Below are 17,078 nucleotides of genomic sequence, written 5' to 3' on the forward strand. Positions count from 1 at the left end.
GACATTTTTGCTCCAATAAAATTCTCATTGAAACCACTGAGAACTTTGCCTGTGTAAAGATTTGGCCCTACAAGTGACAAGGTGAACATAGATCAGAATCATGGAGGGGACAGTTTTGTCAGTAGATTATGTATTCACTGAACACACAGAGAAAATGCTGTGAGTGGAATGGAAGGGGGATGATGATGAAGAGGCCAGGGCATGTGATAATGTCAAATAATGCCTTTAGATCTATTTGTTATCAATTAAATACAAATTTGTGGGGGAAGCAACTCTGGCAATAACTGGTGTCTTCAGTTTTCCCGGACCCTTTTCAATATGTTTTTTTAGACCTGCTTATGGTACAGAGACAGTCCTGCTCATATCGGTTAATGATTTCTCTCTGGTGGTGGACAAAGACCCAGGGATTGAGGCACACTCCTGCAGTGAGGTGTGCTGCTCCAGGGGGAGCTCTGGAAGGGATTGTTCCTTAGGTAAGCACATTCCAGCACATCACAAGAGAGCCCTCAGGGAAAGAAAGGCAACCGCAGTGGTCCTTCTTAGAAAGACAAGAATGGAGCTACTCAAATACCACTTCTTCCATCCCTGCCAGAACCCACAGCCATCCCACAACACTTTGTGCTCAACAGTATTAAAGGCAGCTGATAGATCTAAGAGAATCAGAAGAGACAGTTGGGGCCAGATTGTAGCTGGCCTTTATATAGGTGCACTGGAAGCAGCGGTGGCTCCAGGCACCAGCGCTCCAAGCCAGGGGCGGCCTTCCGGTCCCTGCGAGGGCGGCAGTCAGGCAGCCTTCGGTGGCTTGCCTGCGGGAGGTCCGCGGATTCGGCAGCAATTCAGTGGCAGGTACGCTGAAGCTGCGGGACCGGCGAACCTCCCGCAGGCAAGCCGCCGAAGGCAGCCTGCCTGCCGTGCTTGGGGCGGCAAAAGAGCTAGAGCCGCCCCTGACTGGAAGAAGGGGAGGGTGCAACTGATTTCCTCCCTTTGCAGCCTAAATATAGGCCAGCCACAGTTGCAGTCCTTGTACTCAGGGCAGCACAAGAATTGCTTCTATATGTGTCCCAAAAGACTGTGGCTCTGCTCCACCCCACATACCAGTGAGAGCAGGATATAGCATCCTAACAGTTTCTGTGCACTCCCCCTGACCCAAGTGCACCAGGATGTGTGGGGAAGGAAGGTGCTATTCTGTTACCCCTTCTGTTTGATGTGTGCATGAGAACACTGGAGGAAACAATTAGATGTCTTGGACTGCAGTGCCATCAGTATGCTGATGTTAGTCATTTTGCCTGACTCTGGTGACCGGGTTGCTCAGGTTTTGCAGTGGTTAGCAGAGATGTAGGGATGGGGGATAATTAGTTAGTTGAGAGGCTCTTGGATAATTCTTAGGTGAAGTTAGCTAACTGGCGAAAATTAATATCTCCTTCCCCTTTATAGTGAGGTAGTCCGACTTTGTTGATAAGTTTTGTGGGGTTTTTTTCTTTTTATCTACATCTGGCAAGGAGATTGACAAGATCTCTGTCTGAAAAGAAAAGTTGCAAAGTTAATTGGAATTAGACCTGGACATCACTCAGTAGATTAGAATTCATCTCTGTTTACTTAACAGTATTACTGACAGGAAATATATGGCACCTGTACTTCCTTAGTCTGTACTGGCTTCCAATTTGTTTTCAGATGCAATTCAAGGTGTTGGTTTTGACCTGTAATACCCTTCATGATTTGACACCTGGTTATCTGAGACAGGTAACTGGGACACTTGAACTAAAAATCCCCAGATTTAAATGTGGAAATGGTGGCAGGGTGTTTACTCTGATTTCTATTTTGCTGGGCCTACAGAAACCTTTGGGATATTCTGAGAACCCTGTATATTTACACAGACTTTTGTCTGTGTTGGATGACTGTCTAGAAGTTCAATGGTTTTTTTAGGTTTGTGAGTTAAAGTCCTTCAGCCAATTCATGAATTGTCAATTAATGTATGTTTTTAAAATGATAAGTCACTTAAAGTGTTTCTGCAGATTTGTAGCTATTTACCTGTTGGTTAGATATTTCCTATACATACAGTATGATAGGCCATAATAATAGAATCAGTAAAAAGTCTCAAACACTTTTAAAGTGAGACCACTGTACATGCACAAACAGCCTGATTTTCCCATCACATCAGTTTTATACTATTGTAGCTCCATAGACTTCACTGCGTTTCCTCTTGATTTTTAATCAGTGTGAGAGCAGAATCAGACCCCACTTAGATTCTGACCAGCATTTTTCATAAATCTAATATAAATATATTGTTTATCCCACAACATACTTTCCTACATGATTAAAAGCTCTCTCTTGGATTTTTGCAAAGACAGGTTCACTTCAGCAGAAGCTACTGTATGAGGAATTCCTTAGTTAGTTCCACCTTGAAGTTAGCTAGTTAGCACCATTCACCGAGTTATAGAATCATAGAAATGTAGGAATGGGAGGGACTCTGAGAGGTTATCTAATCTATCACCCTCCCATGCTGAGGGAGGACCAAGTAAACCTTAACCATCCCTGACAGGTGTTTGTCTAATCCAGTGGTCCCCAACCTTTTTTGTCTGGCGGGCACCAGACGACGAGTCACGGAGGACCGTGGTGGCGGACGAGCATCCGCCGAAATGCCACCGCCAAGCGGCAACGTCAATAAGCGTCGCTGCCAAAATACTGCCGACGAGCAGCGTCATCCAGAGGCGTCGCCGCTGAAAATTGGTGGCATTTCAGTGGCGATGCCTCTGGATGACGCTGCTTCTCAGCGGCATTTCGGCGGATGCTCGTCTGCTGGCCAGTACGCAGGTGCACTTAGATGCCCACGGGCACCATGTTGGGGACCCCAGTCTAATCTGTTGTTAACCTCCCCCCAGTGACAGGGATTCCACAACCTCCCTTAGTAGCCTGTTCACGTACTTAACTATCTTTATGTAAGGGGACTGTTGCCCCCTTACTAACATTCAGTGGGGGTGTTTTGGTTGGCTTGCTCCCAGTACTAAAAGGGGAAGGGTCGATGGCAAATCAGGAGCCTGAGACTGACAGTCCCCAGGAACAATGGGGAGAGGCCAATGCTCCAGATCAGCCTGATTGACAGGGCGGGCAGGCTAATCAGAGGATCAGGAGGCCAGGGAGGTCCCGTCCTCCGTGTGAGCTGGAATTGCCTGGGTCAGACTGAGTGGGGCCGAGCTAAGGAGAAAGCAGGGGCCCAGGCTGAGCTGGAGAGCAGAACCGTGCCAGATCCAGAGGGGCCAGAGACGCAGCCCAGGGAGAGCAGATCGTGTGCTGGGAGCAGAGACGCAGCCACAGAGCCAGAGACGCAGCCCAGGGAGAGCAGATCCTGTGCTGGGAGCAGAGCTGCAGCCACAGAGCCAGGTGTGGTGAGCAAGTGGGACCAGCCAAGGGGGGACCTTGGGCAAAGGGCCCAGCACAGAAAGACACCCCCAGACAAGGGCCCTTGCAGGCCAGACCAGGAGGGGGACCTTAACCCTACGGGGGGCTGACGCTGGGAAGAAGGGTCCCACCACTCAAAGCCCGGAGGTGTGTGGCCACCACCATTGCAAGTGTCCAACCCGCAGCATACCTGCAGCACAGCCAGGGCCTGAGACGGAAATCTGGGACTAACAAGGAACAGACTGTGAAGTGCCCTGATGTCCAGAGACACTGTTTGTGATGTTCCCTGCCACAAAGCGGGATGATGTGTTTTCCTTTAACCTTTCCCATTTTTCCTTATTCTTTTCTTTAGATTAATTGTTAATTAAACAACTTGCATTTGTTTTAAATTGTATGGAATAATCAGTGGGTCAGGGAGGTGCCCAGTACAGAGAGAGTACCCCGGAGTGGGGACACCCTAGCCCCTGTCCTAGGTGACCACAGCAGGGTTGGGGGTTGAGCCCCCCAGGAATCCTGGGCCCAGCCTTGTTGGGGTTACGAGGACTCTGCCAGACAGGAGAGTGGAAGGGGAGCCCTCAAGGGCAGGGAGGCCTCTGGGTAAAGGGAGTGGGAGCGAGGACTCAGATCCTTTCGCTAGCCCACTTCACCGGGGTAGTGCAGAAGCCCGGAAAGTTCCCCACAATAGCGGGACCATTCCCCCGCTTACATTTATACTTAGAGAAAACTTTCTAAATCTTCCTTGCTGCCAATTAAACTCATTACTTCTTGTTTTATCTACGGCAGACATGGAGGACAATTGTTTATCGTCCTCATTATATAAAAGCCCTTAACGTATCTGAAGACTGTTAACAGGTCCCCCCCTCAGTCTTTTTTTCTCAAAACTAAATATGTCCAGTTTTTTAAACCTTTCCTCACCTTTCTAAGGCTTTTATCATTTTTGTTGCTCTCCACTGGATTTTCTAGTTTGTCTACATTTTTCCTAAACTGTGGTGCCCAAAACAGGACACTATTCCAGCTGAGGCCTCACCAGTGCTAAGTAGAGTGGGACAATTACCTCCTGTGTCTTGCATTTGACACGCTTGTTGATACCCCCCAGATGATATGAGCCTTTTTCACAACTGCATGATATTGTTGGCTCCTATTCAATTTGTGATCCACTATAACCCCCAGATCCTTTTCAGCATTACTATTGCCCAACCGGTAGTTCTCCATTTTGTAGTTGTGCATTTGATTTTTTTTTTTCCATCCTAAGTGAAGTACTTTGCACTTGTCTTTATTGAATTTCACTTTGTTGATTTCAGACCAATTCTCTAATTTATCAATGTCATTTTGAATTCTCATCCTGTCCTCCTAACTGCTTGAAATCCCTCCCAGTCATCTGAAAATGTTATAAGTGTGCTCTCCACTCCATTATCTAAATCACTAATGAAAATATTGTTTAATATCAGACCCAGAATAGACCCCTGTGAGACTCCACTAGATATGCTCTCCCAGTGTGACAGTGAATCATTGATAAGTACTTTTTTAGTACGGTCTTTCAACCAGTTGTGCACTCATTTTATAGTAATTATCATCTAGAGCACTTTCCCCTAGTTTGCTTATGAGAAAGTATTGCGTAGTGCGGCAGGGCCCCCTTGGCTTCTGCCTCTGATAAGTCCACAAAATCACTCTGAGACCCTGGGGTTAGTATCCATTGGTGCAGTTTATTCACAGGCTTGTTCCCACCACCGTTTCACCTTGTACAGTTGGCCCTTCACCGTCTGTAGGAGGGAGGCATTACCTCCCTGCTTCCACTCCCTGCCTTTTCCCTTTCTATCTGCTCCCCCTTTGCTTCCTTCCCCTGAAGCTTTTATATAGCTCCAGGATAATTAGGCAGCAGCTGTCTCTGCTTCCCCAATTAGGGCGACGTTATCTCTAGCCAGCTGTAATCTATCCCCCTAAATGGGAGCTGGCATGAGAGAGGGCTGAATTAGCAACCCTTTGCCCAGCACCCTGTCATACACCTCCCCCATTTCTCCAACCCTTTGCCCAGCACCCTGTCATACACCTCCCCCATTTCTCTGACCACCAGGTTCGCCCCTCCGCATCCTCTCCATCTACTGAGGGGGAGGGGATCTACGGGTGAGTCTTTTCCCCTCTTTTGGGTCAGTTCCAGGGTTTGCCATGTGGGGATCCTTCATTTCCCACCCACAGAAACTACACTGTGTGGGGGGTGGACAGCCCCACAGCTCCATTGCAACCCCCAGGTCCTCGTACCATTCACAGCCCCCTGGGTGTTCTCCTGTTTTTCCCCCTTCTTTTCCATCAGGGGTTTGGGATTGGTCCTGGCTCTCTCCCAGACAATCAGGGCTTCCTGTCCCCAAGCTCATCCAATGGGGCCTGGGTCTCTTCCTCTGGGGGTCTGCTAATAAGGGCCTCCACCGGGCTTTGCTCTCTGGTCAAAGACCCTGGGGCGGACATCTCGGCCACAGCTTCCCTCTCCTTTCTTAGGCTCTGTTGTCTAGGGGTTTTCTGCTTGGGGGTCTCTACCCCCGTTCTCAGGGATTCTCCCTCTGCCCACCTTCCCTCCTGCTGGGAAGAGGTCCCAATCCATACCCACCATCATTGGTGAAGGTAGGCCCTTTACTACCCCAACCTGTTGCCACTTAAACCTGCCCCAAACCTTGGGGGGGCACCTGGGCCATAGGGTATTGCCTCCTATCTGAGTGGATGCATTCTACATCCATCTTCACACTGGGAATCCACCAATGCGGCCTTACCAGCTTCCTTTGTACCAGAGAGCAGGCCAAGGCCAAGACCAAGTCCACCAGACCTCGCTGGGGTTTCCTCCCCACCATCACTGGAATGGTGGACAGCTTCCACCCTTTCCCTCCAGCATTTGCCCAGCCACAAAACTCTGCCCACCCACTATCTATGTGCGGGCAGTCTCCCTTGTCCTGGTTGCCTGCACTGCCAGTAAACAACCAGTCTGGATCCTGTGGGAGCCCCTCGGATGTCCTCCAGTTTGTTCTCCGGGCTCTTCCTAGGTGGGGGTTCTCTGGGCCTTCTCTCGGTCTCCATTTACGTGCTCAGCCATCCCTCCTTCCTGGGGAAGTCCGCCTCCGCGTACTCCTCCGTAAGCTTTACAGCCGCCTTGACTGTATTTGGTTGGTGTTGCCTCACCCACATCTTTATGATCTCAGGGAGGCCCTGTAAGAACTGCTCTTGGACAAGCACGTCTATGATCTCCCCCACTCTCTGGGTGTCTGGCCTCAGCCTGGGTGGCCCAGTGCATTAACTTTTGGGCAAATGCCCGGAGCCTCAACCCCCCCGTCCACCTCACCAACCAGAACTTCTGGCGGTACTTCTCCACGGACAGCCCCACCCGATCCAGAATGGCTGCCTTAACCTCTTCATTCCTGGTCTGCTCTTCACTTAGGGCCATGTAGGCCACTGGGCTTCACCAGCTAGGTAGGGAGCCAGTTGCAGGGCCCAGTGTCCCATCCAGCCCCCACAGCTACCTGCTTAAATGTGCCTAGGAAGGCGTCGGGGTCATCTGTTGGGCCCATTTTACACAGTCTTTAGCCCGGCACCTGAACGCCATCACCTCTCATGGGACTCACCACTTTCTGCAGGAGCTACTGTTGGATGCCAGCCTGCTCCTGAATGAAGTCCTGCAGGCTCTTCTGCTGTTCTGCCTGCCAGGTGAGCAGGGCCTGTCTCTCCAGCTGGTGGGCTTGCTGAAAACTGCATTGCCTTCTGCACTCCTCATGCTGCTTGACCAGCCACTGCAGGGGCTCCTCCATCTCCAGGCTGCCAAACACTTATTCTGTCACGGGATCCCAGACAAGCCCCCACGTGTAGCAGAGCACAACAAGGCCCCTTGGCTCCTGCCTCTGCTAACTCCCCAAAACCACTCTAAGACCCTGTGGTTAATATCCACTGGTGCAGTTTATTCACAGGCTTGTTCCCACCACCATTTCACCATGTACAGTTGGCCCTTCAACATTGGGAGGGAGGGACTCCCTGCCTTTTCTCTTGCTTTCTGTCTTCCCCAAGGCTTTTATATAGTTCCAGGCTAATTAGGTTGCAGCTGTCTCCACCTCCCAATTAGGGCCACGTTATATCCAGGCAGCTCTAATCTATCCCCCTAAATGGGAGCTGGCATGACAGAGGGCTGAATCAGCAACCCTTTGCCCAGGACCCTGTCACAGAACGTTATATGGGTCAGTGTCAAAAGCCTTATTAAAATTGAGATTAATCATGTCTCCTGCTTCCCACCCCATCCACTAAGCCAATAATCCTTTCAAAGAAGGAAATTAGGCTGATTTGTTCTTGACAAATCCATGTTGGCTATTTTTTATAATCCCATTATCCTCCAGGTGCTTAAAAATTAATTGTTTAATAATTTGTTCGAGCATGTTTCCAGGTATCAAAGTTAGACTGACTGGTCTATAATACCCCAGATACTCTTTGTTCCCCTTTTTAAGTTTGCCTTTCTTCATATGGGACCTAACCCATCCTCCAGGAGTTCTCAAAGATAATTGCTAATGGTTCTGAGATTGCTTGAGCTAGTTTCGTAAGCACCCTAGGGTTGAATTTCAGGCCCTGCTGACTGGAATACTTCTAATTTATCTAGATAGTCTTTAACTTGTACTTTCCCTATTCTGGCTTGTATTATGGATATAGCCATTTGATTTTGTCACAGCAAAATAATTTGTTATTTTCTGCAGGAATTTTCAGTTCACCAAAGTTAATACTGGGAAGGAGGGCGACAAACTATTTTTCATTTGCTTTTTTCTTGACCTATTGTAGCAACATATTGTATTTGTACACAACTTCTTTTCATGCTGTTTGAAGCACTGGAGACTCCTACTGGGACTTTGAACTCAGGACAAGTAATGCTACGTGTTTTTAGGAGAATAAAGGTCCAGATCATAGCATTGTACAGGGTTTGATGTTTTCTTAAAGCCTGAAACTCACCAACTCTCTATAATAACTGAAGACTAGGTGGAGTTACTATTATCTTAAATGAAATAGGTTGATTTGTTTTATGTCTTTTTTTGAACATGCACTATATGATGACATGTAAGCCTGGAATATCTATCTCGGGTAGCAGAGACCAGGAACGTTGCTTCACTCTTAGGACCTAAACAGCATAACAGCTGGAATCAGAAATCAGTGATAAAAAACCAGACATGATTCAGTTTGAGAGAAAATTCCTGGATGGGGGAAAGGAGAGGTGAACAGAATGGGAAAAAGATGCTGAGCACAAAGGAACTAAAAATAAAAGACAAAAACAAACAAGCATTTAGCATTACTTATCAATAGGACCCTACCAAATTCACCACCGTGAAAAACACATTGTGGACCGTGAAATCTGGTCTCCCCCTGTGAAATCTGATCTTTTGTGTACTTTTACCTTATACTATACATATTTCATGGAGGAGACCAGCGTTTCCCAAACTGGGGGTCCTGACCCAAAAAGAGGAGGTGGGGAGGCACAAGGTTATTGTAGGGAGGATCCACAGTACTGCCACCCTTACTTCTGCGCTGCCTTCAGAGCTGGACAGCCAAAGAGCGGAAGTGGCTGGCTGAGAGCCCAGCTCTGAAGGTAGTGCTGCTGCCAGCAGCAGTACAGAAGTACGGATGGCATGATATGGTATTGCCACTCTTACTTCTGCGCTGCTGCCTTCAGAGCTGGGCGGCCAGAGAGTGGTAGTTGCTAGCCGGGGGCCCAGCTCTGAAGGCAGCAGCGCAGAAGTAAGAGTGGCAATACCATACCATGCCATCCTTACTTCTGCGCTGCTGCTGGCAGTGGCACTGCCTTCAGAGCTGGGCTCCTGGCCAGCAGTCCTGCTTTCTGGCTGCCCAGCTCTGAAGGCAGCGCTGCTGCGAACAGCAGTGCAGAAGTAAGGGTGGCAATACCTCGACCTTCCTACAATAACCTTGCGACTCCCCCCCACACTCCCTTTGAGGCAGGACCCCTACAGTTACAACACCATGAAATTTCAAATTTAAATATCTGCAATCATGAAATTTATGATTTTTAAATTCCTATGACTGTGAAATTGACCAAAATGGACTGTGAACGTGGTAGGGCCCTACTTATCAAATTAAGAGATATTTCTGTTTGGTGGAAAACACATGTCCTAGGGCCTTTTCTGAACAACATTTTGTGAGATTCCTGATGATAAAATATCCCCTAGACTTCTTTGTAATCTTATATATTGGTTATGTTTAGTGACAATCAAGATTTACAAAAGTGGCTAGTGGCTTTGGGTGCTTTAATTTCTGGATACCCAACTTGCGACACATTTTTGGGGGGCTGATTTTCAGAAGGAGGTGCTTTTAGGTGTTTGGGGGGATAATACCCTCACCCCATTTAATTAAGGTTCAGCTGGAAATAACCAGACCTTCTGTACCATGTGATATAATTTAAACTGAGGATGTTTGCCAATTGTGGCTTTGCAGCAGCCAATCTTGTTGAGGAGATGGACTGAAGCTGTTTTGTAAATAAATGTGAGCCAGGGCTGAGGTGATGTGGAGGAAAAGAGAACATTTTTGATTAGAGGCTCCCCCCTTTTTTAGAATCTTCATTCCTGATTCACCAAGGGGATTATAAATCAAATGCAGAGATGATGAAATTTATTTGAGGTAGGATGAACAAAACTGCCTTACTCAGCCCTGAACACAGGCTTGACAGGGTAACCTCAGAAAACACACTGTCTGTGTGTGTGTGTGTGTGTGTGTGTGTGTGTGTGTATATATATATATATATATATATATATATATAATACACCTAACTCTTTGAGGAATGCAGTATAAAAACCTAAGTAGAACAGAACAGACTAGAAAGGGGTTTCTCAAAGAAGGATTACACCTGAGTTTTGCCTTGATCAGTCAAAGAAGTGGGGCTCCAAAACAGTTTTGGGGATGTGTATATGCAGAAAACAAAATCCATAGGTGAGGTTATGGGGAGGGGCCTTTTCAGATTGCAGGGCTCTGGTCAACCAAGCTACTAGATCATTCCTTAACTCACCATCAGTGTTCTTCTCTCTCTTTCCCCCCCCTCCCAATCTCATCAACAGCTCCATGCCCTAATTACTCATTCACATTATCTTTTCAGGATGGGTTCTGTCTTCTATGAGCTTTCCCCTCGGTGGAGTGACAGCACCATTTCTGTGAGCCAGGGAGAGAGATTTATTCATTCTCTCATTCTGCACCTGTGCCTCTTCCTAAAGAGCTATTCCCTGAGCATCAGAAGAATCCTCAGTGAAGGAATTCATTTAGTTTTGTCAGAGTTTCCTGTCTGATCCATAATTTAGATCAGCAGTTTCAGCTCGCAATAAACTCTGTATTCCTGGATGCTGCGATGAAAGAATTATGAGCAGGCCATAGCCATGTGCATTCAGAATACTTCACTGGTCCCCTTGGGGCAGATGGAAAAAATGTTATTTTCAGAGAGTTCTGGGTCTGAAATCTTGTTACAGTATGTGGTACAGACAGTACATTATTTTTTTTCATAATAGTATCAGTCTGGCCATTTGTCTACATTAGTCTGCTCTTGCTACATAAAAGCTCACTCATGCTTCACTGTGCTATTGTACTGTTTGGGGGTGGAGTCTTGTACTATAATTTCAAACAGTGAACTCTTAAAAGAATGGCTTTTTCCATCTGTTTCAAGGGAGGTCAGAGGAGCATCCTGAATGCATATGGCTGTGGACTACTCATAATTCTTTCATTGCAGCATCCAGGAATACAAAGTATATTGTGGGCTGAATCTTTTGCCCTAGATTATGGATTGGGCAGGACATTTAGATTAAACTAACTGAATTCCCTTCATGGGACAAAGGTGTCCAGATTTTAAAAGTGAAAAACCTGGATACCAGTCCTGGGTGTGGAGGACATTTTGGTTGAGGTCTTGAGATGTGCACAGAAAGGTTTTGGCAACAGAGCGGAGAGAGGAAAGGTGTCTCTCTCTCTCTCTCTCTCTCTCTCTCTCTCCATCTTTAGCTAAAATATCCCCTCCCTATTAGTTTGACCAGACATCCCAATTTCACAGGGACAGTGGCTTTGTCTTATACAGGCACCTATTACCCCTCACCCCTTGTCCCAATTTGTCACACTTGTGATCTGGTCACCCTACTCCCCACCATCCCCTACAAACCACCTTTTTAGAATAAAAATTAGGATATTATTTAGACTGAAAACTCTTTGAGACATAAATGGTCTTTTCTTACTATATGTGTGTATAGCATCAATAGGGCCCTGATTCCTGACTAGGGCCTTGAAGCACTACTGCATTACAGGTAATAAATAATGTTTCAGTAAAGAATATTTATCTCTGTGTCACCTTCACTTTTTTTCCTCCAGTCCCAATGCTTTTGCCTCTTTCTCTACCCTGTATCTGCAAGGCCAACATCTTTTTCCTTTGAAATCACCCCTGAACCAAGTCCTGCCTTATTTCTACTCTTTCCCCTTGTCACTATATTATTGATTGATCGCCTTCAACTGGTTTCTCTATTCTTACACTTTCTATGCTGTTTCTCTTTTGCCTTTTTCTCATTTTCTCCTCTACTTTCCCCTGCTCCTTCAGTATACGCTTCTTTCCTCTCCTCTCTCTATCTGCCACACTCATTCTATCTCATTGACTATCTGTTCTTTGTTCTCTGAACAGTGCAGACTTTTGGGTGTGCACAGTTGGACTGAGAATGGGCTTTCATGAATGATTGTGGCTACTTGGGATTCCTGAAGTGGTGGAAATACTGGGAGAATACCCATTCTCCTCTTACTTTTGTTCTTTAACTCTGTTTCCTATCCCAGACAAGCCAAGAAGTCTTATGCAGCAGCATATGCGGTGAAACATAATGGAAAAAGTAAATAAATATATGGAGATATAGCTCTCTTATAGAGCTGGAAGGGACCCCGAAAGGTCATCAAGTCCAGCCCACTGCCTTCACTAGCAGGACCAAGTACTAATTTTGCCCCAGATCCCTAAGTGGCCCCCTCAAGGATTGAGCTCACAACCCTGGGTTTAGCAGGCCAATGCTCAAACCACTGAACTATCCCTCCTACCAACTTTTTGGAACCTCAAGAAAGGTTCATGTGTTATGCTTTTATTCTACTTGATTTTCCCCACATCCGTATTGAGAAATCAGTTAGCCAGGCACTTCTCTTTGTGCAGCTATCACTTGCTTATTGTTTACCAGAGTGAAAAACAGTAATACATATAGAGATTCTGCAAGGAATGTAGGAAGTGCTTTATGGCAGTTACATATAATCTCTGTGACAGGTATGAATAGAAATATATGTGGACAAATATTGCTTCTGCTAAGACTTTTATAAGACTTGTCATCAGTGTGTGTGTGTGCACGTGTTTTTTTTTTTTTTTTTTTCTTATTTGACCTTTTTTTCCCTTAGGGAGGCAGGACACACTGCGTACGAGAAGTCTGCCCCATTCTGTCATGTCCCCAGCATCTCAGTCACATTCCTTCTGGACACTGTTGCCCTAAATGTTTAGGTGAGTGGTTCTTTTCACAGGCATAATGTATGTAATGCAATATATTTCTGCATAGTGGCTTTCATACAAATATTTCACAGCCAATAAAAAGCAAAAATTAGTGATGCTTAGTAGTAAAGGCTACAATTTGCTTTTTATACAGGTAGCCTCAATAGACATGGTAGGGTCTTGAAGAAAGATACAAAGGACAAATTTTGGGAGAGGAGTTGGGAAATTTGTTGTGTGTGAGAGAAAAGAATATAGTTGATTCCCACCTTTACCACACATGTTTTGCAAAGCAGAGTGAGATTGGGGGAGGCAGCTCATTGAAATGTCCATAAATCCTAGAAAGATGCTTCACCTTTTGTTATTTTATTCAAGCCGGTTTCCCCATTTTTGGTTTTGAGGAAATAGCGATCGAAGGAAGTCCGTCAGCTGAAGTGTCATCATTAAAAGCTATTGTCAGAATGGATAGGGACCTATTAATTTGTGTAATTGTTCACTCCCTGAAGGGGCATCATAGTCTGAACTGGGAAGATTTTCAGTTAGATTAAGATAACTCAGTACATGCTTTTGCATCAGATGGTTTCTTCTCCCCCAGAACATCAAGCAATATAAACAATGTGAAATCTTGAGGGAGGAACATCTGTCCTCCAGTTGTTGACACTGGTGGGGGCCCAATTTGGACCAGAAAGAATCAGTCTGGCCACTTGTCTACATGCAAGGTATTAACATTAAATTAAAGATTACAGGGATTGGAATAGAAATGAGTTACCTTTAGTAAAGTATTGTATGACGTATTTACCTCTAATCTCAGATACTCCCCACCTTAGCTCATCTCTGCTTTTGGTTCCAGAATGGCATCATGATCTCCAGGTACAGGCTGGGGAGAGGGTGCTGCTTCCTTCTACTGCCAAGAAAGCTTTTTAGGATTGCTTTGCCATCATTCTGCATGGCCAGCACCTTGAAAAGAGGGGAAGTCCAGAAACCCTTTCCCTCGAGGCTGAGGACAGTTGATGTTACTCTCGCAGCTGGGCTCTGTTACTGGATGTCTGAGAAGTCTCAGAGCACATGTACTCTGGGCTTCCTAGACACCTCTCATGCTTTGGATCACAACTCCAGGGGAAGCCCTAGGGAGATGTCAAATTTAAGAGGAACAGCAGCAGGTTCCCGAAAAGAGACTTCTGGGCCTAAAAGGCATCAGTGATGTAGAGACTCAGGGACTGAGCCAGACTCCTTTTGGGAAGGCAGACTGTTCCAAACCACTCTGAATCTGAAAAAGGTTAAGACTTTGGCTTGCTCTTATTTTGCTCATACTATCTCCACTCACCCCTTGATTCAATAATCCTCAGTGAATCACTCTAATTCAGGTGCAAAGAATAGCAACAAGCTATCATCAAGGGAATCTGGGTTTTAATTTTGTCTGCCATGTCTGAAAGAGTTGGGACCATTACAGACTAGATACAACTCCTCTCACCCAGTTAGAGGGGATTTTGTTGTCTCAGACATATCCCATACTAGAATCTTGAGCCTATTTCCAGGGCTGGCTTAACGAAAGGACACAAAGGGCCATGGGCCTCCAGGCCTGTAGATTGTTTCAGCATCTCATAATATTTAACATATTTTGCCTGCTTGAAACACAGCTTTTTATTTTATTTTATTTTATTTTATTAGAAGCTTTATAAATACCTGGCTCAGACATAAAACTGCAGCACCAGAGAGTACACTCCCTTAGTTGTCACCTATCACCCCACACTGGAACCCATACGGGGTATCATCAAACAACAACAACCCATACTCGATGGGGACCCCATTGTGAAAGAAATATTTCTTTAACTCCCTCTTCTGGTCTTCAAACAACTCCCAACTTCTCATCATCAGAATCAAGCTCACCACAGACCAGGACACACCAACTCAAAGTGGCAACATACTCTGCCAGAACAGATGCAAAACCTACAGACATATCTCCACTACTACAATGATTAACACCCCCTGTGACCCGGGCTGCCTCGAGCAGCCCTCACTGGAAATGCCAAGGTCAGGGCAGGCTGTGGGTGAGCACTTTTCACAAAGCAATCATTCTATATGTGACCTATCAGTCTTCATCCTCAAAGAAAACCTGCACAACACCTTCAAAAGATGAGCCTAGGAGCTTAAATTCATAACTTTGCCTAGTCACTAAAAATCATGGACTGAAGAGAGACACTGGATGTATGGCTTATTATAACAATCTATTTCCCACTAACAACCCTCCCCCAGGTGCCTTCCATCCTTTTTTTTTGTTTTGTTTTTTTTGTTTCCCCCCTTCTGACTGAAGGGGTGTTAATGAGCCATTCTTTTTAGGTGACAAATCTGAAGAACTGTCCCAGATTGAGGTGTCAATAGAGGAAGTTTTGGAACAAATTGATAAATTAAACAATAATAAGTCACCAGGACCAGATGGCATTGACCCAAGTGTTCTGAAGGAACTCAAATAATGAAATTGCAGAACTACTAACTGTGGTATGTAACCTATCACTTAAATTAGCTTCTGTACCAGATGACTGGAAGATAACTAATGTGATGCCAATTTTTAAAAAAGGCTCCAGAGTTGATCCTGGCAATTACAGGCTGGTAAGCCTAACTTCAGTACCAGGCAAATTGGTTGAAACTATAGTAAAGAACAGAAATATCAGACACATAGATGAACACAAATTATTGGGGCAGAGTCGACGTAACTTTTGTAAAGGGATATCATGCCTCATCAATCTAGTACAGTGGTTCCCAAACTTGTTCCGCCGCTTGTGCAGGGAAAGCCCTTGGCGGGCTGGGACGGTTTATTTACCTGTCACGTCCGCAGGTTCGGACGATCGCGGCTCCCAGTGGCCGCGGTTCGCTGCTCCAGGCCAATGGGAGCTGCTGGAAGCGGCGGCCAGTACGTCCCTTGGCCCGCGCTGCTTCCAGCAGCTCCCATTGGCCTGGAGCAGCGAACCGTGGCCACTGGGAGCCGCGATCGGCCGAACCTGCGGACGCGGCAGGTAAACAAACCGGCCCGGCCCGCCAGGGGCTTTCCCTGCACAAGCAGCGGAACAAGTTTGGGAACCACTGATCTAGTAGAATTCTTTGAACGGGTCAATAAACATGTGGACAAGGGTGATTCAGGAGATATAGTGTACTTGGACTTTCAGAAAGCCTTTGACAGTGTCCCTCACCAAAGGCTCTAAAGCAAACTAAGCAGTCATGGGATAAGAGGGAAGGTCTTCTCATGGATCAATAACTGGTTAAAAGACAGGAAACAAAGGGTAGGAATAAATGGTCAGTTTTCAGAATGGAGAGAGGAAATAGCAGGGTTTCCCAAGGATCTGTAGTGAGACCAGTGCTGTTCAACATATTCATAAATGTTCTAGAAAAAGGGGTAAACAGTGAGGTGACAAAGTTTGCAAAGATTTACAAAGGGATCTCACAAAACTGGGTGACTGGGCAACAAAATAGCAGATTGAATTCAATGTTGATAAATGCAAAGTAATGCACATTGGAAAACATTATCCCAACTATACATACAAAATGATGTATGTTTGCCACTCAAGAAAGAGATCTTGGAGTCATCATGGATAGTTCTCTGAAACCAATGTTCCCTCTAATTTTTTCCATCCATGTGCAGAATGAATTTTGTTATGTGCAGCACCAATATCGTGTGCCACCAGTAGAAACAAAAAACCTAGATATAATATAAATTTTTAAAAAGTTACCATAGGTATGGAAGAAGAAGAAATAATATTAAAACAAGGAATAATTAACAAAGTGCACTACTTAAGATGTTTGTTTAATATGAAATCAAATAAAAAGAAAATTAACACTGCAAAATTTTCAGTAGTCCTCTCTCCCCACCCCAGTCCCGGGGTTGGGGGAGAGGCATCTCTCCCCACTGCAGCCCCGGAGCTGGGGGAGAAGCGTGTCTCCCTGCCATAGTCCTGCATGCCTCAAGCTCCTCCATCACTGCCCCACACCTCACCCAACAGCCCCGACCCAACCCTATTCCCCATCTCACCCTACATATCCTCCAGGCCCATCTGTGGCTATACTGCTGTGTGTGTGCCTGTACTAATAAGGTGTGTGGGCCTTGATGGCCTCTTTTGTGGCCACACAGGTGCGCAGCTTAGAGGGAACACAGCTGAAAGCATTCGCTCAATGTGCAGCAGCAGTCAAAACAGCTAACAGAATG

The 17,078-nt window shown here is 45.9% G+C and overlaps 1 protein-coding gene across 2 annotated transcripts in view; it reads left to right on the forward strand.

Moving 5' to 3' along the window:
- Positions 1-17,078, forward strand: part of LOC112117057 (BMP-binding endothelial regulator protein) — a 209,443-nt gene that overhangs the window by 96,744 nt on the left and 95,621 nt on the right. For both annotated transcript variants that reach the window (XM_026663488.1, XM_026663489.2), the window contains one exon: positions 12,799-12,898. In XM_026663488.1, the coding sequence (XP_026519273.1) occupies positions 12,799-12,898 (100 nt within the window). The remainder of the gene's footprint in view (positions 1-12,798; positions 12,899-17,078) is intronic.

This window comes from Terrapene carolina, unplaced genomic scaffold, assembly GCF_002925995.2.
Source record: "Terrapene carolina triunguis isolate 2854851 unplaced genomic scaffold, T_m_triunguis-2.0 Scaffold33715, whole genome shotgun sequence".
NCBI lineage: Eukaryota > Metazoa > Chordata > Testudines > Emydidae > Terrapene > Terrapene triunguis.